Source organism: Littorina saxatilis, linkage group LG12 (genome assembly GCF_037325665.1).
Source record: "Littorina saxatilis isolate snail1 linkage group LG12, US_GU_Lsax_2.0, whole genome shotgun sequence".
Taxonomy (NCBI): domain Eukaryota; kingdom Metazoa; phylum Mollusca; class Gastropoda; order Littorinimorpha; family Littorinidae; genus Littorina; species Littorina saxatilis.
Window position 1 is genome coordinate 2,827,251 of NC_090256.1, and position 26,107 is coordinate 2,853,357.

General features: G+C 41.0%; 1 protein-coding gene across 1 annotated transcript in view; it reads left to right on the plus strand.

Moving 5' to 3' along the window:
* Positions 1-3,508: 3,508 nt before the first annotated feature.
* The window catches only part of LOC138981057 (ATP-dependent RNA helicase DDX42-like), a 56,431-nt gene continuing 33,832 nt past the window's right edge, over positions 3,509-26,107 (plus strand). Inside the window, exons 1-11 of the mRNA XM_070353859.1 lie at positions 3,509-3,893; positions 4,472-4,610; positions 5,492-5,565; positions 6,188-6,338; positions 7,521-7,661; positions 12,039-12,158; positions 13,587-13,694; positions 16,339-16,407; positions 20,747-20,875; positions 21,664-21,763; positions 25,114-25,161. Coding sequence (XP_070209960.1) covers positions 3,631-3,893; positions 4,472-4,610; positions 5,492-5,565; positions 6,188-6,338; positions 7,521-7,661; positions 12,039-12,158; positions 13,587-13,694; positions 16,339-16,407; positions 20,747-20,875; positions 21,664-21,763; positions 25,114-25,161 — 1,342 coding nt within the window. The 5' untranslated portion in view covers positions 3,509-3,630. The remainder of the gene's footprint in view (positions 3,894-4,471; positions 4,611-5,491; positions 5,566-6,187; positions 6,339-7,520; positions 7,662-12,038; positions 12,159-13,586; positions 13,695-16,338; positions 16,408-20,746; positions 20,876-21,663; positions 21,764-25,113; positions 25,162-26,107) is intronic.

A 26,107-nucleotide genomic window follows, 5' to 3' on the forward strand; every position in this document is an offset into this window, starting at 1 on the left:
AACATTAGGCCAAAAAAAAAATTGTCTGTTTCTGGTCACCCGACCGACGCCTAAATTTCGGCGCCGACCCTAAACTTTTTTTTTCCAAACTCAAAATTTTATTTATTTTTTTGGTGGTAAAGGACAGGGTGAGAAAATGAACAACAAAAACGTGTGAAAACGAAAGTCCGCTGACGATTTGTAAATGTGTTGAGTGTCTTGTCTCTATGTATAGTGAATCCAGTCTCTTTGCGCGATTTTTAAAGTTAGTTTTATTGGTCTACATTTGGGGTAAAAAAAAAAAAATAAAAAAAAAAAAAAAAATCCCGACCTACCGACCCTATTTTTTTTAGCCATGTTACCAGAAACAGACAATTTTTTTTTTTTGGCCTTAGTTTAAACAAAATCTAGTACATTGAAACGCCTTTTTAAGACCTTAAAAAATCTGAGAAGTTCAGGTCTTAGAAAGGAGGGAGTCTTAAAATGGGGTTATATTTACAGAGGGTATGAACAGAAAGTCTACAAAAGCAAGCCTTTAATTAAAGGGGAGAGGTCTTAAATTGGGGGTGGGGTGGGGTGTCTGAAAGGTGTACGTGGTTTAATTGTACTTAACACATCAACATGGAAATAAACAATTAACAACAACAATTAATGTGTTTTAAATGTGGCAAAACATAGGACTGCAGCCCAGGGTTAGCATCGAACTACTTGGACAAAATCTCGTGACACAGTCACTAATGAACCGCATATCTCGCTAGGTGACTGAGTCGCTCATCAGTCATCGTGTTGTTGCCGAAATACAAGTCTTTCTGAGTATAAGCCTGATCTAAATGGATATATTTTATCAGATGTTATTAAAATGCAAAAGACGTAATGCCAAGGGCAAGGTATGTTTTATAACTGAAAACATTTACACTGAGCTAGGGGGTTGAGAATAATTCAAGCAAACGAGGCCTGTGGGCAGAACCCGGAGTTTACGAAACCAAAACTATGCACAGACAAAATTTCTCAAAATGTCCCTCATCACGGTGTGTCAACTGATTCCGTTCATCCACCGGATGTTTCCGTTCATACAGCCTCATTTTCGTCACTTGCTTGGGGAAAAACGTTATTATTATTATTATTGTGATCATTTTTATGCGCCTAATCTAGATATAGCCCTAGGCGCTTACATATTAATTTCTGCCGTTTGAAATGGAATTTTGTACAGACAGACAGACAAACAGACATTTTTTACACACAATATATAACGCATTCACATCGGCCAGTAAAGCTCAGTAGCCTATTAGGCGAGCATTCACCTTTCACGACCTTTATGGTAATTAAGTCGTCGGGTGGGCAGCGCGCTTGTGTGATATTGAAAGAATAAGGTAGCGAAATGGTTGGGCTATGTGTACGATAAGTACCAAGGTGCTAGTAATCCTCATGATAACACACGCGGGCCGAACGTGGCAAAATTGCCTGATTTTTTTTTTTTAACATTTTCTTGTTTTTCTCGCTCTGTTATCGAATCTGACCCCTGATTTGCACATGATCACCAAAACCATTGCCTGTTACGACATTTCGCTTGAACAGAAGTTTATAGAAACCCGGCATGGCTTTTCTACAATCACTTGTCTTTTGAAAACATGCAGATTCCGTTCATACACCATGTTTCCGTTCGTACAACAGTGCATGTTTCCGTTCGTACGAAAAGCGTTTCCGTTCATACACATTCGTTAGATCAGAGTTAAACAGGCCCCCACTACAAGTTCCGTGTATTCCAATCGTCTTCAAATAGCACAAAGTACGAATGCGTGTGATATTGGACCTATGCGAACCATAAGATGAATTGAATTTGCATAACACAGTTTTGTGTCCGTTCGTACCACTTTCATCAAATTGTTTCCGTTCGTACGCTTTTCAGTAATGTGTTCGGTGACGGAGCTTTCTGGGTGTTTTGATAAGAACGAAGATTGATTTATGCAGTTTTGCTTGCTTTGCAGCACTGCAACTAAGACTGAACTAAGTAACATGTACATTTGTATTTACCGTGGCTCCTATCATGCCATTTGCTTCACCTGTGATAATCTCACACGGAAACATCCGGTGGATGAACAGAATCAGTTGGGTCAGCACAATTTAGGTCATTTTTTTGCGTGGAATTGTGTATTATCGCAGGGGATGGGGGGGGGGGGGGGAGGTGGGGGTGGGATAGTCCCGGGTTTTTTGGATACTCTCCCCCCCCCCCCCCCTAGCTTAACAAAAAGGTTTTAAAAAAAAGAAGATAAAAAAGAAGAAAAATATAAGGTCATATAACGAAATAAATTGTAAAATAAAGAAAAAATAGGCAGATTGCACCTGATTGCCCCGGCGTCGTCGTTCAGTCTGTCCCAAAAAGAAATTTGGAAACCCCCCTTAACCATCGCTGGTCGTCGTGGGTCTGTCAGTGTGGACCCAGAAGGGTGTTTAATTGCAAATATCGCTTAAACCAGTTGGAATTTTTTTAATGAGCTTTTAAGAATGCCCCAGACACCTAAAAAGCTCTTATGTCCTGAAAGATCATAACATTTCAGAGACAGGTGTGACGTTTTTTTTTATCTTTCGCCGTGTTGATATTTCGCTTCTCGGCCTCGTTGATCTAGTATAAACTCTACATTGAACAAAAAAACACCCTTCGATAGTACTGATGAGCGACATTGTGTGCCTTAAATTCATGGGGCCAAATTTTTCCAACCGATTTGTTTTAAATTTGATTCCTCCTAAAATGCATCTTAAACCACTCTTTGTACCTTTTCTTTTAATAGATGATTGTCATTTGTTTTACCTCATGTCTGCCCTGCGTGTGATGGTGTGATCGTGACTGCTGTAGTGTGGGCGTGTGTGTGTTGGTGTGTATGTCAGTGAATGTGTGGGCGTGTGTGTGTGTGTGTGTCAGTGTGTGTGTGGGTGTGTGTGTGTGCGTGATTTTACCAACACTACGCTAAATTCCTTGTGCTTTAAATGTTTTTTTAATGTCACTTGGCTCAATAAATACTGTATTCTGTATTCTGTATGTTTTCCTTCTTACTCAAGGGACGTAACCACTCAGTACACGTTTTCGAAGAATTCGATTTTGGGGGTGAAATCTATTAAATTTTACCACCAATTTTCTTCACATGCAAGAAACTGACATGCTTTTTGTCCATAAATAATTTCACTTCTTAATTTTACCAGGAAACAACATTTCAGTCTTGAGGATATGTCGAGGGGGAAATATGTACACAGGCGAAAGATGACATCGTGACAGGTGTGACGTTGGCCTAGTGGTAAAGAACAGGTTTTTTTGCGATCAATGGTTTGGTTTAAACATGGACTCAAGACAGTCAAAACTGATTACTGGTCTTGAGTTTACAGTTGAAGTTTGGTTATGATTTATCCTGTCCATAGATGTTTATTGTCATACACATCTCTGTCGTGTCTCAGTCTTCATATCAAGGGGGACAATCACCAACAGAATCTTTTCCTTAAGAAAACTCGAAAGGTTTATGTTCAACACACTTCCGGTATCGTACGTCCGGTTATCTTGGAAGCTGTGCGACGCTGTTTACTCATTACTGTGCTTTTGTGTGGTCTGTCATCTAGACTGTGCGTTCTCTTTTGTATCCAACCCGGCAGAAGCGTATTATAGAGATGGACAGAATATTTCAAAAGGGTGGTGATGGGAAACCAAAAGGTTTCGGGTTTGAAGGGTTCGGTTTCGTGAAGAGCTCTACGAGTTCAAGTTCATCTTCCACTTCCAGTTCGCAGGCCAAACCGCAGACGCTGACACCAGCCTCTGGTTTCGCTGCCATGTCCATGGGCATGGGAACTTCCAGTTATGGTTTCGGGGCACCTGGCCGCACTCTTGGTTATCACACCAATCTGGGTAAACGTCGAGTTCGCAGCGAGGAGGAGTAAGTACAGACTTACACTTACAGTACACTAGTTACAGAGTTGTGCGCTTTTCCATGTCATGAACTATTTGAGGTCTGTCTGTCAGCATGAATAACTTTTACTTTTTGGTTTTTTTAGTCATAATTATACAGTGTGCAATCTTGAAAACGCCAGTGAGCAATAACGTGACATAGCCATGTGTTGTGTGCACTATCCCACTGAGTGAATCTTAAGTTAAACAGTAGCTCTTCTACTTCTAGTTCTAAACAAAAAGAGGACACAACAGTAACCGGGTTTGGTATGTTTATAATCAATATTTCGGCAGCGACAAACTGCCTTCTTTCAGTATATCTGTGATGTCACTTGTTTTTTGTAACTTAATTAGACTCTCAGTCCTCAAACGCAGTCTTAAAAATGAAATCCAGGCACATCATTTGTCACCTTTTTTTTTTACATGGAAACTTGCGATTTGCATGAACTCTGACTCATACATTTGTTAAAATTGTTGCAGGACGCATTGTCAGAAGTTAGTTTTATAACTTTCTTTAGTGTGTGGTTTGTGAATTGTGTTGCCTTCACATTTGGACTTTACTTTCAGGTATTTTGAAGACGACGAAGATGATCAGGCCCCCAGTAGTAAGATGGCATACCAACCAGCACCAGGAAGCCCGGGTGAAAAAGCCAATGACTCTGATGACTCAGAAGATGCGCTTGATGCTTACATGGCAGGGCTGGAGGTATACCTGGACATAATTAGTGAATTACATTAGTCTGTCTAGGTGTCTTCACATACATACATGTAATGACTAGTGATGTATGTAGTATGAGATTCCTGAAAGTATAACTGATTGTGTGTGATCGACATGTGTGTGGCAGGGGCAGTTAATTACATTTTTAGTGCAGTTGTGATAATAGTGGTCACATATGAGAGAGAGGGTGTAGACTGTAGTGGTATCAGGGGTTGCGCTGACTTTGAAGAATTTGCGTTGATTGACAGAAAACAAGAGCTGTTGTGTGTCAGTGGTACATATATCATATCTTTATGCAATATGTATGCGCAATTTTGCAGTGAGAACACCTGTGGGTATGAGGCATCATTATTCTATGATCATGATGTGCTTCATTTGTATATGTACGTACTGGACAGAAATAACTTATCAAAGATCATTTTCTGAATATTTGTACCAGATGTGAATTTACGTTGCTTTATTGCTTGAATGAGTGGTACTGGTAGTGATAATGATGCACACAATACAATAACTCAAACATGAAATAAAGTCTGATTTAGTTTGAGACACTAAATTTTCATCAGTGCCTGACTGGTTATTTTAAAGATTTGGTTATTTTGTCTTCTTTGGTTCAGTTAGATATTAATTAGTGTAACAAGTTGTGCTTATTTTACCTGAAATGTCACTGTCAATGTCTGTTCAGAAAATACATTATTTATGTTTGACAGTAAAATTCTACACAAGTGGGGTACTGACATTGACAGTTTCATAAACAACAGTGATATAGGTTATGTTACAACATTATTTTGACTAATCTTTCAATCGTAGCTGTACATGATATTGAGTATGGACACTGTTTAATAAATCAAATGTTCTAAAAATGTGAACAGAAGGACATTACCACTGGCGGTGAGAAAATGGATGTACCTGAAGAAGTAAAGGAAGGAAAGAAAAAATCTGACAAGTAAGTAATTAGTGTTTAAATACTTGTCAGTGCTTGGACTGTTTTGCAATGACAGTATGTGACAAGTAAGTAATTAGTGTTTAGATACTTGTCAGTGCTTGGACTGTTTTGCAATGACAGTATGTGACAAGTAAGTAATTAGTGTTTAGATACTTGTCAGTGCTTGGACTGTTTTGCAATGACAGTATGTGGGTGTGCATTGTGTATTCATGAGAAATGAATGTTAATTCCAATTAAAATAGTGTGTTAATTGCTTTTAGTTTTGTATTCACAACCGAATAAACATTACCGATACATGCACCATCTAAATGCTAATGAACAGTGTCTCTTCTGCTGACTTGCAGATGTGTTAGTTTTGTTTGTTTTTGTCATAGAAAAGCAGAATGTATCTGTAGATTCAGAATCTGGTCATGGTTAATTTGTATAACTCATTGAAGAAGACGTTGCATTGACTGAGTTATTTGTGTATGTTGACCCAAATCAAGACACTTTTGAACAGCAATATGGCTCAGGTGTGCATGGCATCATGAAAAATGGAACATTTACTCATTTTGCAATGAGTGTAATCCCTGCGTTGACTTCCCCATACCAGATCTCATGAGAGTAATTATGTGTGCTTCAGAGGAGTGCGTGATGACATTGACAAAGAGGATGAGATGGAGGAATACCTGCGATACATGGAGGAGAACCCCATGGCGGGTGTCATCGCCGATGAAGAGGATGATGTGCAGTATGATGATGATGGGAACCCCATACCCGCAGAGCGGAGCAAGGTGAATGCAGCCACACTTACCATTTAAGACTTTCCCATTTGTGGATTTCGCCTTCTTAGAACTTCCCCTTTTTAAGATCGTACTTTTTTGGATTTTCTGTTCATGACATTGTAGATTTACCAACATTTTCAGACTTGCCTTCTTTTTGTGATTTGAAAATGGAGGGTTGTCCATTGTACTTTTTGAATAGAAAGAATTACATGCTAGAAAATAAACTGTTGGTGAAGATCAGGTTCTTTCATTGTTCTCAAGGAGAAGTTCTAGGCTTGCATCATTTTTGCCTCTGATGTGAAGAACTGCTTTAAGTTTAAGTGGGATTGTGCCAGTGGATGATTGTAGGAACAGAAGAACGTTCGGATTGATTGAGAGTGAGACACTGGGTTTAGCTGTGAAGCAGATGTGGGTCATCTTGCATCCATTTCTTTGGTAATTAAGAATTGGAGTTACATCTGCTCCTGGGGGGAGGGGGCGGGGTGAAAAGAATGCAAGAGAGTTTTTTTTTTAATTTGGTGCCTCCTGACCCCACCCCCTGTCCCTTCCCCAACAACAGTAATCTTGTGAGGATATATATATATATATATATAATATATATATGTGTTGTTCCACCCCCTGTCCCTTCCCCAACAACAGTAATCTTTTGAGGATATATATATATATATAATATATATATGTGTTGTTCCACCCCCTGTCCCTTCCCCAACAACTAGAACAGTAATCTTGTCAGGATATATATACAGTGGTACCTGTGATGAAAGGACACCCTTGGGACCACCCAAAAGTCCCTACATTGCAGGTGGCCTTTCATGACAGGTATACTTTGGTAGAGATAATATAAAAAGGGACAAGAGAAGGTGTCCTTTTAAGGGAGGTGTCCTCTCACGGGAGGGTCCACACATCGCAGGTACTGCTGTATATATATATGTTGTTGCGAACAATCTTGCTTTTTAATGGATCTTCTCGGGCCGTCTTTTCTAAAGATGAAGCACAATCACCCAGACAAGTAGCAGCCAGACAAATACCTTCCAAGAAATGAAATTAATGTGTATGTCTAGCGCATAAGATGTTCCCAGTTTCAAAGGATATAACTGCAGCAGAATCTCTCAAAGAACAATACAGCCCGTAACCGTGGTTCTTGTTCCTCATGGACTGAAAAATGCTTTGACGTTTATTTCTCTTTTTCAGATCATTGACCCTTTGCCTCCAGTTGACCACTCTGAGATTGATTATGACCCGTTTGTACGCAACTTCTATCAAGAGCACGAAGAGATCAAGAGTTTGACGGTTGGGCAGGTGGATGACCTTCGACGTGCGCTTGGCCTCAGGGTAAGGACGCCGGGAGAGAAGTACAGTGGTGCCGGAAATGTAGGAGTAGGACCCCTTTGGTTTAAACAATGTTTTCTTTCCATTTACTTGTATGAAATTTACATACATTTATAAAATATGAAAACAACAAGAAGCCTATGGCTTATGGTGGTGTCTTCAAACACATTTTAAATCTAAAATTAGTAAGTTAATAGCAGATAGATATTTAATATGCATAAACAGTCAGAGAGATAACACTAAATATGATCCAAATTTAGTACCAGAACACAAAAAAAGCTTACAAAATTGGGGATAAGTAAACAGTAAGAGAGAGAGAGAGCGTTCTGTGTATGACCCCTTTCAATTTTATAAGAGGATGTCTTGGAAATAAGAGACAAAATCTTACGTCCGGTTTTCTATTAACTTGCTAAATCTCCCTGCAAGAATGACAGGAGGCCTGAATTGTGGGGACTCTTTTTGCTGGTCCTAATCGTGTCCTCTTGTGATAGGTATTAACAAGCAAGGTGTTTGTTTGAGGGTACATAGAATGATCTCTGAATGCAGTGATGTCAAAACCCCCGGCGGGTTAGGGGGAAGAATTTACCCGGTGCTCCCCAGCATGTCGTAAGAGGCGACTGACGGATTCTGTTTCTCCTTTTACCCTTGTTAAGTGTTTCTTGTATAGAATATAGTCTGTCTGAGCGAACAACGAAGAAGAAGAAGAAGAATATAGTCAATTTTTGTAAAGATTTTAGTCAAGCAGTATGTAAGAAATGTTAAGTCCTTTGTACTGGAAACTTGCATTCTCTTTGTAAGGTAATATATTGTACTACGTTGCAAGCCCCTGGAGCAAATGTTTGATTAGTGCTTTTGTGAACAAGAAACAATTGACAAGTGGCTCTATCCCCTCTCCCCTTTCACCGTCGCGATATAACCTTCGTGGTTGAAAACGACACCAAATAAAGAAAGAAAAGACTACCTCTATCACCACGTGGCTACAATCATACGACTTTTTCTGCCTCTTGAGAGAAGGTCGTTTGATATTGGCGCTCCCGTGGCTGACTCTTGTGTTGGTTGACACCTGCCGGCCACGTTACCCGTCTACTTTGCTTGCTGGCTTTTGTAGTTGGTGAGCTCGTTCCTTTTGTCGTTTTATTGACAGGAATTTTTGCGTTGTAGTTGCTGATTTTCTGTCCATTTTGGGTGTTTTTCAGTAACTTGTGTGGTTTGACGCCATTTTTGTTGTTGGTCAGCATGGCTGACTCGGATAAAAAGCGGGGTAAAGCCGACGTTAAGGGCAAAGTTAAGCCTAAGTCGTCTTCTTCTTCCAAACCACCAGTGATAGTTGTTGTTTCTGATGAAGCTCGCAACACGGTTATGACTGTGCCTATTTCTGCTCCTAGCGCACTTGCGTCTGGCTCTCAGCCGGACATGTCTTTTGTTTTTGCCTCTCCCTCTGTGTTGGCATCGGAGCAGGGTGCTCTGGTGTCTTCTCTTCTTAAATCTTTGGTTCCAGAGATTCGTAGCATGGTTAAAGAGGAGATGCAGCGTTCCACGCCATCCACCAGTGTCGTGCTTCCTCCGTCCGTGGGGGATGTGCGGTCCTTGGCTTCTTTGTCGGCGCCTTCGGCTTCCGGTTCCAGGGAGCAGTTTCCTGTCTTTTCGGTTTCTGCCGCCGCTGGCGGCACTGCCGGTAAGTTGAACTGGTCCAACAGCCCTCGTGAGGCGACCGGACACTCCCTTTTGAGAGACAGTTCTCTGGGGCACTTTCACAACTTGCATTCTTCTGTTTTGTCTCCCCCGATGCTCTACGCGTGCTCGGGCGTTTCAGAACAAGGGCGGCAGCCGTTCTCGGCTGCTGCGTTTCCGGTTCCCACCAGAAGCATAGGTCCCCCACCACTCGTTCACTCCGAGGTCGGTGCTGGGGTTGACCGGAGACTGGCCTCCGGGCTTTATGGCTTCCGGCCTCAGTCTACGCAGCCCTCGTTTCCGCATTGTGCGGCTTCGTCGGTTGCATTTCCGGCTTTGGACGGATACGCTGTTCCTCTTCCTTGCACTTCCGGACGGATGCCGGTGAGTGAGCAACAGCGGCCGGCTTTCGGGCATGCAGTGCCTCGGCCGGGGCAGTCGTTCCTTCACCCTGTGGGTGGGGTGGCTTCCGCCTATTCAGTTCCGGTGGCTTCGGATGGTCGCTCGACTTACCCTTCCTCTCATGTCAGTCAAGGGATGAGTCAAGATGATTTCCGGGTACACGGGTTTCCTGTTTCCGGTTATGCCGCACACCCTTCCGCCACTGGCGACTGTGACTTCGGTCAGTGTCCTTTGCTAGACTACTCTGACGGTCAGTCTGTTGCTAGTGAGGAGACACGGTCGGGATTCCCGTCTAAGCTCAAGGCTGCACTTGAAGCTGCGGCGGAGGTGACATCCCGTTATTTTCCGGAAGGTGCATCAGCTTTGTTGGCTTCCGCTTCGGTTGCCCCTTCAGCTATGTCTGACTTTCGTCCCGCGAAGGAGGATGATTCCCGCTTCCGGTTCGAAGAGTCCCCTTCGGTGGCTTACCACCTTCACAACTCGGAAGTGGTATTCCCTCTGTCCCTGTTCCTCTTCTGGTTCCGTATGGGCCAGTTCCGGAACAGGCTCAGCCCTGGCTGGCTTCGGAGTTCAACTTTCACAGATCTGGTCAGAACTTGCTTTCGTCCTTTGCTCTTCCGCGCACAACTTTACAGGTGTCGCAGAAATTGCTTCCTCTGTTGGCCAAACCATTGAAGCGTGATTCGGGTGTGACGTTACCAGAACACACCCTTCTCGCGTCAGAGGAGATAGGACGTCAGCTCCTGGAACTAGCATCCATTTTTGAGACGATCATCAGGGCGTTTTCTCGGTCGCTGACCGAGAGTCTTAATCCGTTCACACTCAGTGAGGATCAGGATGCAGATGATGTCTCTACTCTTCTTGCAGCCCTTGCTAGGGTGAATGAAGAGCAGATGCGACTATCCCTCCTGCATTACGCTCACGCAGTCATGTGCAGGAGGGATTTGTTCCTCTCGCACTCGGAGTTTACGGCGCTTAAGGAGGCTAGATCTCGCTCTCCCACTCTAAGTGGGATCTTTTCCTCGTGTTGGAATTCTTGCGTTCAGCCGAATTCGAACCTTTGAGCGACGCTAGCCTTTCCAATCTGACACGGAAAACTCTTTTTCTGTTACTGGTAGCAACAGCCTGTAGAGGTAGTGAAATTCACACCCTCTCTGGAATTCCAGAGGATATCTTGTATGAGTCGGACGACTCAGTCTCTTTGCGATTTCGCCCGGAGTTTCTGGCAAAGAATCAAGTTCCGGAACAAGCCTCTCCTCTGATTCTTGTCAAGCCCCTTACCAACGTTTTGGCCCCTGCGGATCCAGACTTGGTTAATTGCCCAGTTCGTGCCCTTGGTTTTTACCTTGCTCGGACTCAGCCGGTCAGGTCAAGCTCACAGAAGCTCTTATTCATCTCGCTCAACACAGCAAGAGAAAAAGACATCTCCAAGGTAACGTTGGCCCGGTGGGTGTCTTCCCTCATCAGACAAGCTGAAGCCACTTGAACAAAGGGGGGGGGGGGGGGGGCGCAGCCTGCCTTTCCCCTGGACTCGGCCCGAGCCCATGAGACAAGGGCTTGGGCATCATCTTTAGCCGTCTTGCGCTCTAAGAGGCTAGATGAGGTGCTGTCCACAGCATTTTGGCGCTCTGAAGATGTTTGTATTGATTGCAGCTGGCCAGTTTCTGGCAAGGATTTGAGAGTGAGTTTGAAATTTTTTCTTTCCCACCGCCTTGTTGAAGCTATCTGCTATATGTGATTCGGAGTAAGAATATGTAATTTAATCGAAAATGTTAAAATTAAATTTTCATTTGATTAATATACTTACCCGAATCACATAGTGTGTTCCCTCCCACCTGCCCCGCGTATGTTTTTTTAGTTTCTTTAAAGCCGTATGATTGTAGCCACGTGGTGATAGAGGTAGTGACGTAGTACACACCAATGGGAGGTAACTCACAGCGTATGTGCTCATTACCATGGCTATTTTTAGCTCTTTTGGTGATGGGGTTGCTTCCCTTTAAAAATGTTAGACAGGTAAGCGTTTTCAGACCTTAGCATCTCAGACTGTGTCAATGCTATATGTGATTCGGGTAAGTATATTAATCAAATGAAAATTTACTTTTAAAATTTTCGATTTTAACAGAACAGCTGAATTCACACTGTAGCCAAAGGCAGCTTAAATGTGGTTGTTCTAATACATACAAGTACTAGAGCCAGATGTCTGTTTTTCAGCCAAATATGTGAATGTCATTTGACTGATACCTTGGTTCTTTGATTGAATCTCATTGACTCTGATTAAATATGATTTTTAAAATTTGTTGCTGTCAGGTGTCCGGTCTTTACCCGCCCAAGCCAGTCAGCAGTTTCGCCCACTTTGGTTTTGACGAAAAACTGTTAAGTTCCATCCGCAAGTCAGAGTACACACAGCCTACTCCTATCCAGGCACAGGTATTGTCATTCATTGGAGATAATCTGTTTGTGTCTTCTCTTCTTCTCTGATTACCTCATGGCTAGACTTTGCTTCTCTGATTACCTCATGGCTAGACTTTGCTTCTCTGATTACCTCATGGCTAGACTTTGCTTCTCTGATTACCTCATGGCTAGACTTTGCTTCTCTGATTACCTCATGGCTAGACTTTGCTTCTCTGATTACCTCATGGCTAGACTTTGCTTCTCTGATTACCTCATGGCTAGACTTTGCTTCTCTGATTACCTCATGGCTAGACTTTGCTTATAAAGACTCAAAGAGAAATATGCCTTTTTAGTTTTTCTGTCCAATTTTTATTTGGGAATAACTGAAAATTTGCTACCAAAAATGGTACCGAATGGAAGGGCTAATGTGTGATTTCTTTTGATGATGTTCATGAAAATGGAATTTTCCTCTTTTTGACTTACATGCGAAGCAAAAGTGAGTCTATGTACTCACCCGAGTCGTCCGTCCGTCCGTCCGGACGTCCGGACGTCCGTCCGTCCGGAAAACTTTAACGTTGGATATTTCTTGGACACTATTCAGTCTATCAGTAAAAAATTTGGCAAGATGGTGTATGATGACAAGGCCCCAAAAAACATACATAGCATCTTGACCTTGCTTCAAGGTCAAGGTCGCAGGGGCCATAAATGTTGCCTAAAAAAGAGCTATTTTTCACATTTTCTCTGAAGTTTTTGAGATTCAATACCTCACCTATATATGATATATAGGGCAAAGTAAGCCCCATCTTTTGATACCAGTTTGGTTTACCTTGCTTCAAGGTCAAGGTCACAGGAGCTCTTCAAAGTTGGATTGTATACATATTTTGAAGTGACCTTGACCCTGAACTATGGAAGATAACTGTTTCAAACTTAAAAATTATGTGGGGCACATGTTATGCTTTCATCATGAGACACATTTGGTCAAATATGATCAAGGTCAAGGTCACTTTGACCCTTATGAAATGTGACCAAAATAAGGTAGTGAACCACTAAAAGTGACCATATCTCATGGTAGAAAGAGCCAATAAGCACCATTGTACTTCCTATGTCTCGAATTAACAGCTTTGTGTTGCATGACCTTGGATGACCTTGACCTTGGGTCAAGGTCACATGTATTTTGGTAGGAAAAATGTGTAAAGCATGTGAGTCGTATGGGCTTTGCCCTTCTTGTTTTCCCTTGTCCTTTGACTGTATCCTTGCAGCTGGAAAGCTAAGAAAAGTTTATTTGAATTTTCGTGAATATGAACTTTTAGTGTTCTTGAGAATTTTGTTGTTTGCTTTGCGTTGCAAAAGGGTAAGAAGGTTTGGGGGTAGCGATGAGAGGATGTCAATGTCATTCATGTGTGTGAGTGTTGTGCACATTTCTTGCTATTGTCGAGATCAGTGTATGAGCTCTTTACTTCACAGGGTGTTCCAGTCGCTATGTCTGGCCGAGACATCATTGGTATCGCAAAGACAGGCAGTGGTAAAACCGCTGCTTTTCTTTGGCCCATGCTCATTCATATTATGGATCAGGTAAGAGAGAGAGTGAGTGAGTGAGTCAGTTCTGATGTACATTTCAATGTCTTTCTGTGTTTCATACAAAGCTCAAAACGATTTCAGAAATTGCTGTGGAAAAATATGTGATACAGTAGAACCCCTCACAACGACCCCCCTCTCTAAGGACTACCCCGCCACAACGACCCTTTTTTTTTTAACCGATGTGTTTCCTTATATAGTTGTCACCAGTGTAGCGACCACCCCGCTCTAACGTCTAAGGACCGACCTAACAGCTTGTGTAACGACTTTGTCAGACAAAGCCAAGACTCAGTCAGCGTAACGCATCACTGACAAACCGGTTATAACCAGTTATAACCGTCTTGCGTAAGCAAAGGCACTAATTAACCGCTGAGAGGTGTGATGGTTGGGTGGGCTGAGTAAACATCCCAAACCAATCATCGAGAAAACAAACTCACGTGACCAACACACACTGTTCAATTCAGTCAGAATAGACAGTCTTTGGACAGAAGAGCAGTGGAGATCGACATGGCGTCTACAAAGAAAAGAAAATATTTAACTCTCGAGAATCGAGTGAATGTTGTGAACAGACACAAAAAGGGAGAAACTGCCATCGCGATTGCAAAAAGTCTTGATGTTGGAAAATCGCAAATTCAAAGAATTATCCAACTCCAAGAAAACATTCTGAAAAAGGTGGGGAAGTGGTGACAAGGCAGTGAACGCACTCACCATGCACTGACATCATACAAAAGCAGCCACACAAACACAGCACAGAGGCAGAGGCAGGTGTGCAGATGCTTTGTGAGAATAAGCGTTGAAAACCAGTTTGAATAAAAAACCAGCAGATAGAGCCGCATGTCATAATCATTCTTCTTGTCTGGCTTTATTGACTGCATGCCGATCTTGTGGCAGTGACTTTTCACTCTTCAGTCGGACTGTACACAAACCGCTCTCACTCTCCCTCACTGACTACCCTAAGCGCTGACAACTGATGTTTGGAAGAGTACACCTCTCTATTTCTCTCCAATGCTCTTCCTGCTGACTTCAGTGACACCGGACACCCCACTGAGTTTAGCCAGCTACCCCCACCCCTCTCTCTCTCTCTCTCTCTCTCTCTCCCCCCAGCCATGTACTGTTTGGTGCTGTGGCCAGAGAGGTGTCACCGGCTAATTGAGGCCAGCTGCACTGTTCACTCAGAGCAAAACTAGTTGACTGTGTCTAACTTTTGACAAAGCAACACAACTGAAGGGTTCACAGATTAGGTAACCGACTCACTGGTCAAGGCTGCAGGGAAACAAGAGTATCTTTTCAATGAAAGAGGTTACACACAGATACGCGATGCTGAGAACGGTGGCCGATTTTTCACTCTCTTTCTCGGAGGGCCTTCATCATTGCAGGGACTGCTGTAAAGAAATGCTTGCTCAGAAACTAACTCTTTTTGCATTGAAACATGCACCAGAACTGGTGGACACCATCGACAATGTCAAACATGAAATCGAAGCAGTTTGCTTGAGGAAACGGTCGTCAGCAACTCAAATTTCTCTGTTTTCTTTTTTTTTAAAAATCTGAGGTGACTTTCTTTGTGGCCCCGCCCCCTCCCTCTGTAAGGACCCGGCCCCTCCATAAGGACCGATTTTTGTCAACATTTTCAAGGTCGCTAGAGAGGGGTTCTACTGTATCTTCTAAAAAAAAAATAAATAAAGACTACCGTACTTTCCGGGTGACAAGGCGCTTCGTTATACAAGACGCACCCCCTTCTTTTAAAAAAAAATTGTAATCCAGTCACCCATTGGACGCAGGGGGCCGATAGGGCGCACCAAAATGACCCAGTTTTTGCCATGAGAGGTGGTTCCCCTGTCATATCTGAGAGAGGAAACACTTCCTGCACCGGGGTGAGTGACCGGTCAGTGATCGACTTTAACTGAGTGAAAATATGTGTGCTCTGTGTGTGCGGCCAGATCAAAGGCATTGTGATAGCTGGGTGGCCTTGTTTATAGACACGACCTTCTTCCCAGGGGTCAATGACCCAGTTTTTGCCATGAGAGGTGGTTCCCCTGTCATATCTGAGAGAGGAAACACTTCCTGCACCGGGGTCAGTGACCGGTCAGTGACCGAGTTTAACAGAGTGGAAATCTGTGTGTGCGGCCAGATCAAAGGCAGGGCAGTACCTAGTAGCTGAAACATGCATTATCACAAGTTGTTTGACTGGTACTCAAGCGGTCTCTTTGATTTTTTTTTATTTCATACACGGATTAGGCGCTTCGTTATACAAGACGCAGGGGTCGAACTCGAGGAAAAAAGTCGCGCCTTATGACCCGGAAAGTACGGTACTACTGCCTATTGATTGCAGGGTGATTGAAAACAGGTCATATGTGTAATGTTACCATTTGGATGACAGTCTTCTTCCCTGTACCAACTGGCCCTGCAGGTGTGACAGGCGGTTAAAGGCGGGTGCTCTCATCAACAACAAATATGATAAAGAAAATAAAAAAGCAAGTCGAAACAACACCAGAGGGCTACGTTGCGCTTGGGCCTAAAATAGTAAAAAGGCCTTCGAGACGCGATCTGTATTTTTTTGAACAACAAATATGTTCATATATGCATGTTGTGATTTGGGAACAAAACCTGTTATGACTTATGTTTGTTCTTGGTTTGTTTCCAGAAAGAGTTACAACCAGGTGATGGGCCTATTGGTTTGATTCTGGCACCTACAAGAGAGTTGTCACAACAGGTAATTTTTTGACTGTGTGTTTGGCAAGAGAGAGAGGGTACAGAATAGACAGAGAAGTAAATTGAATTGTAATTCAATCAAGTTGGCGTTTTAATGAAACAGATCTTGTAATTGGTCAGAATGCCCCAACTCATTAAAAATTACCGGTCATCAATTGTCGATAACCACTCGCTAAAAAAACCATTAACAACCTGCTGGCAAGGCGCATTGATACAACCTCAACTAGTCTCGGTTAGCTTTGAGGGTCATTTTACAAGTAGAAGGCCAACGAAATACCGAGACCATAAGGTATGCGAAGTGATGACGTCGAATACGTGACGTAAGTTGATGCATGAATTCTTCCGGACTATGTCAGTCAATTCCAAAGATCGCTTTTGTGATGAAAAGAATTTGTTTTAGAGTTTGCTGTCCAGAAACCCGTCAAAAAAGAAGGGAAAATGTATGTGAAAGAAAACAAAACAGGAGCAGAGTGATAAGATAGGAATACAGACATATTTCTTGGGACTTGACCCTTGCAGGTAGGTGGACTGAAAGTAGTGTGTGAACAGAACAGAACCAATTCTGTCTGTTTACCATCGCATGAAAGCAGGAAAGAGATCGTCGTCAGATTGAAATTGATCTTTATTTTGAAAAGATACAGGTTTCTATTATTTTGTACATCGACTGCAAAAAAGAGGGGAAAATGTAGAAAGCATGGATGTCCCACCACCTTAAAATGACGGGAGAGGGTGAATGTAGGGAGAGAGAGAGAGAGAGAATTGAATTGAACTTTATTTAACAAGGATTAAGATTTAAGGCTACGCCTTTTCTTACAATCTGTCCTTGGGACGCATAGACACACAATTATATAATTAAAAAATTAAAAGTTAAAAAAGTTAACCAGCAAAAGGAAGTCGGAAAACTTCAGCACGTGATAATAAAGATGACGATGATGATGATGATGACGACGATGATGATGATGATGATGATGATGATGATGATGATGATGATGATGATGATGATGATGACGATGACGATGACGAGACGATGATGATGATGAAGAGCATACATATGTGGTTATTCATAAAATCAAATGCATACTATGCAGGTAATTATAAATACAAGCTGGTAGCAATCGAACATGTGGCAATAGTACAACAAAAATATGTTCAGAGAGAGAAAGAGAAAAAAAAAAAGAGAAACAAGTCGCGTAAGACGAAAATACAACATTTAGTCAAGCTGTCGAACTCACAGAATGAAACTGAACGCAATGCATTTTTTCAGCAAGACCGTATACTCGTAGCATCGTCAGTCCACCGCTCGTGGCAAAGGCAGTGAAATTGACAAGAAGAGCGGGGTAGTAGTTGCGCTGAGAAGGATAGCACGCTTTTCTGTACCTCTCTTCGTTTTAACTTTCTGAGCGTGTTTTTAATCCAAACATATCATATCTATATGTTTTTGGAATCAGGAACCGACAAGGAATAAGATGAAAGTGTTTTTGAATTGATTTCGAAAATTTAATTTTGATAATAATTTTAAAATTTTTAATTTTCAGAACTTGTTTTTAAATACAAATATAACATATTTATATGTTTTTGGAATCAGGAAATGATGAAGAATAAGATGAACGTAAATTTAGATCGTTTTATAAATTTTTGTTTTATTTTTTTACAATTTTCAGATTTTTAATGACCAAAGTCATTAATTAATTTTTAAGCCACCAAGCTGAAATGCAATACCGAAGTCCGGCCTTCGTCGAAGATTGCTTGGCCAAAATTTCAATCAATTTGATTGAAAAATGAGGGTGTGACAGTGCCGCCTCAACTTTTACAAAAAGCCGGATATGACGTCATCAAAGACATTTATCGAAAAAAAGAAAAAAAACGTCCGGGGATATCATTCCCAGGAACTCTCATGTAAAATTTCATAAAGATTGGTCCAGTAGTTTAGTCTGAATGGCTCTACACACGCACAGACAGACAGACACACACATACACCACACCCTCGTCTCGATTCCCCCCTCTACGTTAAAACATTTAGTCAAAACTTGACTAAATGTAAAAGAGAGAGAGAGAGAGGGGAAGAGAGAGAGAAAGAGACAGAGAGAGACAGACAGACAGACAGAGAGAGAGAGAGAGAGAGAGACAGAGAGAGAGACAGAGAGAGAGACAGAGAGAGAGACAGACAGACAGACAGACAGACAGAGAGAGAGAGACAGAGAGAGACAGAGAGAGAGAGAGACAGAGAGAGAGACAGAGAGAGAGACAGAGAGAGAGAGAGAGATGGTGTTACAGGAAGAATAAAGGGGGCAGTCTGCGTCTTCATCCAACCTGTCAAACACAAATACAACATACAGGAAGTTCAGACAGTTGCAAAATGTCTAAACTTCGTAAAAGTTGCCGAAAACTTCGTTGTCATTTCGGATGAGGGTCTGGTGTATGTATGTATGTGTGTATGTATGTGTACATAGCTCTATTCAAACAAGGCTAAATCACATACACCGCCCTCCTACCTGAACTTAAGTTCCCCATTCTGATATATTATTTTAGCAAGTTATATTTAATATTCTTATTTGGCTAATAATTATTTTTATGTTTCTAGTTACGTATTTATTTACTTATTCAGCCAGTTCTTTATTACATTATTTTGGCATTATCCAAAAGTCTAAAAAATATTTTACATAAATAAAAAGCAAATAAGCCTACAAAACCGCTCCACTTCAACTATATTTCGCGTACACACACTATGGCAACAACCCCAACAAAATCTTTACTTCCATCCCCATTTTGAAATATCGCAACAACAGACTTCCAGATCTATAACACGATCATATGTGTTCTCTGTTTGCATGTCTGTCCAGTGTCTTGTCCCCCCATAAAGCATATCAACACTACCTGTCCCAAGATAGGCCAATTGGTTCTAAGAGGACGTTAAAACTAATTATCATCATGTATGTGTGTGTGTGTAGAGCGATTCAGAGAAAACTACTGGACCGATCTTCATGAAATTTCACATGAAAGTTCCTGGGTATAATATCCCCAGACTTGTTTTTTCCTTTTTTCAATAAATGTCTTTGATGACGTCATATTCGGCTTTTTGTGAAAGTTGAGGCGGCACTGTCACGCCTTCATTTTTTAAGCAAATTGGTTGAAATTTTCGTCAAGTAATATTTGACGAAGCCTGGACTTTGGTATTGCATTTCAGCTTGGAGGCTTAAGAATTAATTAATGAATTTGCTCATAAAGTTGTCATTAAAATCGATTTTTTGCAAACAGATTTAAAATTGATTGCATTGTATTCCTCATCTTCTCCTAAATTCAAAAATATATCGATATGTCATATTTACTGTAACAATATATAGATATGTCATGTTTACTCTAAAAATGTGCTCAGAATGAAAGAAAATAGGTTTAAGTAAGTACTATGGACGCGTGCTTCGCGACGGCGAGTGTGACCTGTCTCGGTGTTTGGTTTGGTTAGCCATCTGAATGTAGTCTCGGCTATGATTGGTTTGTGATGTTGATCTTGACTAAATGTTTTTATCCTACATACGTGAGAGAGACACTCGTGAGATAATAATCGTTCAAATCACACGTGTGTATATCATGTAAATGAGGTCATGTCAAGCAAGTCTGGCAGGGACCTGTTTTTTCACTGCTTATGATGTCAAAATCACAGAGACAAACATCCTTATAGAAAAAAAAATTGCGCCCGCTAATTACCCTCGATGAATTTTTAGAACTAACACGTCACGCCACACTTTCAGAGTGACGTTTCTTTGCTTTGACGTAATAGATTGCACGAGGCTTTAGAAGAGATCGAGGTTCTAAAACAAGCGTCTTCAATTTAGCTGCCTTGACTGCAGGACATTTTCATAAAAATACACGTAAATACAGTATGTAGGATAAACAGAATACTACATGGCTTGCTGTTTCCTACCAGATTTACACGCGTTGCTTTTTCAAAATAGTGAACAGCTCGCTTTCGCTCGCAGTTCAATATTTTAAAAAACAACTCGTGAAAATCTGGTACGACAGAGCAAGCCATGTAGTATTCTCTATTTATATCGCTTCACGCGACTTGTTTTTTTACTGTTGAAGAAGTTGATACAAAAGTTGTTCTCAAAATTCATTTTTAAGTTGTTTGGGAGACATGCAAAAGGGGCCATTACGCCCACATTTCAGAACAAAAGAACTATAGCAAATACTTTATTGTCTCTCTTTACAAAACTGAAATTTGTCTTTCGGCAAAATCCATCCTAGCACCATCCCAGGACAGATATTCTTCTTAGAGAGTGATGCACTGCTGCTTATCTAATAAAAAGCGAACAGGTGTGAGCTTGTGGTCATGTGTGTTTCAGATTTACCAGGAGGCCAAGAAGTTCGGCAAGGTGTACAACATGAAGGTGGTGTGTGCCTACGGAGGTGGGAGCATGTGGGAGCAGACAAAGGCATGTCAAGAAGGCGCCGAAATCATCGTCGCTACCCCTGTATGGAGTTCTTTGAAAACTTTTTTTGTAGTGTCTGAGCTACTATGTGTGTGTGTGTGTGTGTGTGTGTGTGTGTGTGTGTGTGTGTGTGTATGTGTATGTGTGTGTGTGTGTGTGTGTGTGTGTGTGTGTGTGTGTGTGTGTGTGTGTATGTTAGGATGGAGTTGCTGGGGCTCTGTTTGTGTATGTGTGTGTGTTCTTGATGCATGATAGCTTGTCATTGTCAAATGAAATGGAATGCTTTGTTCGTATTAGGTTTTTCTGTTTGTTATCGTTGCCTGAAATAAGTAAATGTATTTAGTCCGCCATCATGTTAACCTTTGTTATGTACATAGCAGGATTACTTAAAATAAGCATTATATGCTTGAGTTAGTTATCCTTAAAAACATGTATTGTTTTTGTCATGATAATAATTGAATAAAGTTTTGTTTAAACCAAATGGAATGCTTTGAAGAATAATGCATTATGATATTTTATGTTAAGTTCTCTTCTTATTATTCTTATTATCAGTGTTTTCCAGGTGTATTTATAAAATTGGGCCTGTTTTTACTGACTTTTATAATGGATGCATTGTAGAAAGCAAAATCCATCACCTTGTGGGAAGCAAAAAAAGAACGAACAAAATACAAAAACAAATATAAACAAATATAATATTTTTTAAACATGGGGGTAAAAAGCCATGTGGGAAGGCTGACATGAATTTGTTTTACTATTAACTCATACTGCATACATTTTGTAATCGTACAATATTTGTAGCTGCTTTTATTAATGTTTTCTTATATTTTCAGGGCCGCTTGATTGATCTTGTGAAAAAGAAAGCCACCAACTTGAAACGGGTGACCTACCTTATTTTTGATGAAGCCGACAGAATGTTTGACCTCGGATTTGGTATGTTGAGTTTTATTTCACTTCTGTACATAAATAACAGATGTTCATTTAGTCATTGTTTGGTGAGGTTTTTCTGTGAGGCTCTCCTCAGGTTCAGGTTGAAAACATTGATCATGGACTTATTCTGAAAACATTGATCATGGACTTATTCTGAAAACATTGATCATGGACTTATTCTGAAAACATTGATCATGGACTTATTCTGAAAACATTGATCATGGACTTATTCTGAAAACATTGATCATGGACTTATTCTGAAAACATTGATCATGGACTTATTCTGAAAACATTGATCATGGACTTATTCTGAGAACATTGATCATGGACTTATTCTGAAAACATTGATCATGGACTTATTCTGAAAACATTGATCATGGACTTATTCTGAAAACATTGATCATGGACTTATTCTGAAAACATTGATCATGGACTTATTCTGAAAACATTGATCATGGACTTATTCTGAAAACATTGATCATGGACTTATTCTGAAAACATTGATCATGGACTTAATCTGAAAACATTGATCATGGACTTATTCTGAAAACATTGATCATGGACTTAATCTGAAAACATTGATCATGGACTTAATCTGAAAACATTGATCATGGACTTATTCTGAAAACATTGATCATGGACTTATTCTGAAAACATTGATCATGGACTTATTCTGAAAACATTGATCATGGACTTATTCTGAAAACATTGATCATGGACTTATTCTGAAAACATTGATCATGGACTTATTCTGAAAACATTGATCATGGACTTATTCTGAAAACATTGATCATGGACTTATTCTGAAAACATTGATCATGGACTTATTCTGAAAACATTGATCATGGACTTATTCTGAAAACATTGATCATGGACTTATTCTGAAAACATTGATCATGGACTTATTCTGAAAACATTGATCATGGACTTATTCTGAAAACATTGATCATGGACTTATTCTGAAAACATTGATCATGGACTTATTCTGAAAACATTGATCATGGACTTATTCAGAAAACATTGATCATGGACTTCTTCTGAAAACATTGATCATGGACTTCTTCTGAAAACATTGATCATGGACTTCTTCTGAAAACATTGATCATGGACTTATCCTGAAAACATTGATCATGGACTTATCCTGAAAACATTGATCATGGACTTATTCTGAAAACATTGATCATGGACTTATTCAGAAAACATTGATCATGGACTTATTCTGAAAACATTGATCATGGACTTATTCTGAAAACATTGATCATGGACTTATTCTGAAAACATTGATCATGGACTTATTCTGAAAACATTGATCATGGACTTATTCTGAAAACATTGATCATGGACTTATTCAGAAAACATTGATCATGGACTTATTCTGAAAACATTGATCATGGACTTATTCTGAAAACATTGATCATGGACTTATTCTGAAAACATTGATCATGGACTTATTCTGAAAACATTGATCATGGACTTATTCAGAAAACATTGATCATGGACTTATTCTGAAAACATTGATCATGGACTTATTCTGAAAACATTGATCATGGACTTATTCTGAAAACATTGATCATGGACTTATTCTGAAAACATTGATCATGGACTTATTCTGAAAACATTGATCATGGACTTATTCTGAAAACATTGATCATGGACTTAATCTGAAAACATTGATCATGGACTTATTCTGAAAACATTGATCATGGACTTAATCTGAAAACATTGATCATGGACTTAATCTGAAAACATTGATCATGGACTTATTCTGAAAACATTGATCATGGACTTATTCTGAAAACATTGATCATGGACTTATTCTGAAAACAGAAGAGAGTATGAATGGTGTGTCATAAGAACCTTGGAGGAAGGAGGAAAACAGATGCACAGCTTGGCCGGATGAGACCCCCCTGCAGGAGAAGCTGTTCGGCAACCTGGTGGCCCTTAAGAAGACGGCAGCATGGAATGGAAGTCTTAAAGGAACAAGAAGAAGAAGAACCTTAGACCACACAGATGTGTGTGTGTGTGAAGTGTGCTTTATAAGAACCATTGCTCAAACAGACATGTATATATATGAACTAGAATGAATACCCGCTTCGCCGGGTAGCCGGCTTCGCCGGGAAGAAGTACTTAGAGCCGTGCGCCGGCTTCGCCGGGTCCGAACAATGGACCCGCCAAGCTTAGGTCCCTCCCAGATTCGTGGAATGGGAACAGCACGAAAATGATTCAGTGGCCATAATGCCATTCCTGACCATATCGAGTCCCATCCTTGTCGACGAATGTAACCGTGTTAATCACCTTTGGAGGCGAACTCCACTCAAACAGGACTGAGCAAGTTATGGCTTCTCAAAGGAAGGCCAGTACATAAAATTACACAAAAGCCGCCAGACCACATCACAAACAGAACTGAACAATGCACAGGTGTTGCTTACATAGAGACACACACACTCACACACACACACACAAAAACACAGAGAAGCCGTATCTATAGAGAGATAGATGACAGTGTATTTTTCGCGTGGCTATAAATTGATTCGACCTTTGCACTTTTACAGTGAGGATAATTTACGGGTCCAATTTACGTTCTGTACACTGCGTTGACCTTCTAAAAATAGTAACAGTAACAGAACGCCGGGAATATCCGAAGACGCTCCTTGTCACACAAAAGTGCACCAAACGAAGGAAGGGAGGTAAACGCTGAAAACCTGGAGAAGATGAGAAGATAAGGAAGAGTTACTTATAATGGTGAAATGAACACAAAAACTAAAATCATTTCAGCGCTGCGCGCTGAGAGCACGTGTTGAAATATCTCATCGATGATATTGTGTCCGGGGTGTAGCTGAATACGGTGTCCAAATTTGAAAAAGATCCACCGAGAACTTTGGCTTTGGTGTGTCGGTATGGGGGCCCGGGTAGCTGAGGTGGAACCAAAATAGCTGAGGTGGAACCAAAATCGGTTCAGCGCTGCGCGCTGAGAGCACGTGTTGAAATATCGACCAGGTTGTGTCCTGTACCGGGTCAACCTGAATATGCCCACCAAATTTGAAGCAGATCCATCGAGAACTTTGGCCGTGCATCGCGCACAGACAGATACACAGACAGATACACAGACAGATACACAGACACACAGACACACAGACACTAGTCGTATATATATATAGATAGATTGTACTTTTGTTTCATACATTCTGTAACCCAGAAAAATATACTGATATATACACAATCATGTTATTTACTGAAGTTCATAGAGGCAGTGGCTAGCTTGTTGGCTCATTCCGTGAGGCACAGAGGAGTTCTGTATGTGTTTGGCCCATGTGCTGACTTGCACTTAATATAACCAATCGTGTGAATTTCAGAGCCCCAGGTGCGTTCCATTGCAGACCATGTGCGCCCTGACAGGCAGAGTGAGTACTGTTTGGTTTCAATCAATCTAGTATTTTTGTAAGAGAAACGGGAATTACAGCCTTACCCATAACAGCAAAGATCTTCAACAAAAAAATAAATGGAAAAAAAAGGAAGAAAAAAATACCTTGGTATGCCCTGTGTGTGCAGTAGAATGAGTTCAGTGGGATGGATACCTTGGTATGCCCTGTGTGTGCAGTAGAATGAGTTCAGTGGGATGGATACCTTGGTATGCCCTGTGTGTGCAGTAGAATGAGTTCAGTGGGATGGATACCTGTTACGAAGCGGTTTACTCGTATCTGGGGTAATGTGTATTGTTGTAAATAGAATAGACTATAGCGATGGTCAGACATTGGAAAGGGCTATAGGCTGCATACCGTCGCGTTGACCGCAGTTGAACCTTTGTGTAACTGACAAGGTTTTTCACGTGCAAGTAATGCAGGCGACAGCTCACTGGCAATGTCATAGCAAGAACGACTTTGTAAAATCAGTCGCCGTCAAGGAGCCAAGCTCGACTCATGTTTTTCGTAACACGTTAGCAGACGGGCTCCTGTTTTAGGTATCTGACTGAAGAAGGATGAAGACTGACGAACTTTCCCTATCAGTCTACGTGATATCTTCCATTTTCATATTCATGCCAGGCCGGCGACTGTACTAAATGTTGGCTTTACACTCTTTTGAGGTATGTTTGAAACCGGTTATATTTTCATGTCATGCTGTCGTATGTGAGAAGAGTGACTGTTTCTGTGTTTAACGTTATTGTGTAGGCCTAAGCTATTGTGCTACACTGCTTAAACATGTGAGGGTTTTACGTAACGTTTTCTTGGCTTTAGAAAACAGGAATTAACGTGTAAATAATTATATTGGCTCATGCAGCTTAATATGTTGGACGAGTGAGTATTTTTATTGTGCGAGTGAAAGAAACTAAAGACAAGTTGATTTATGGAC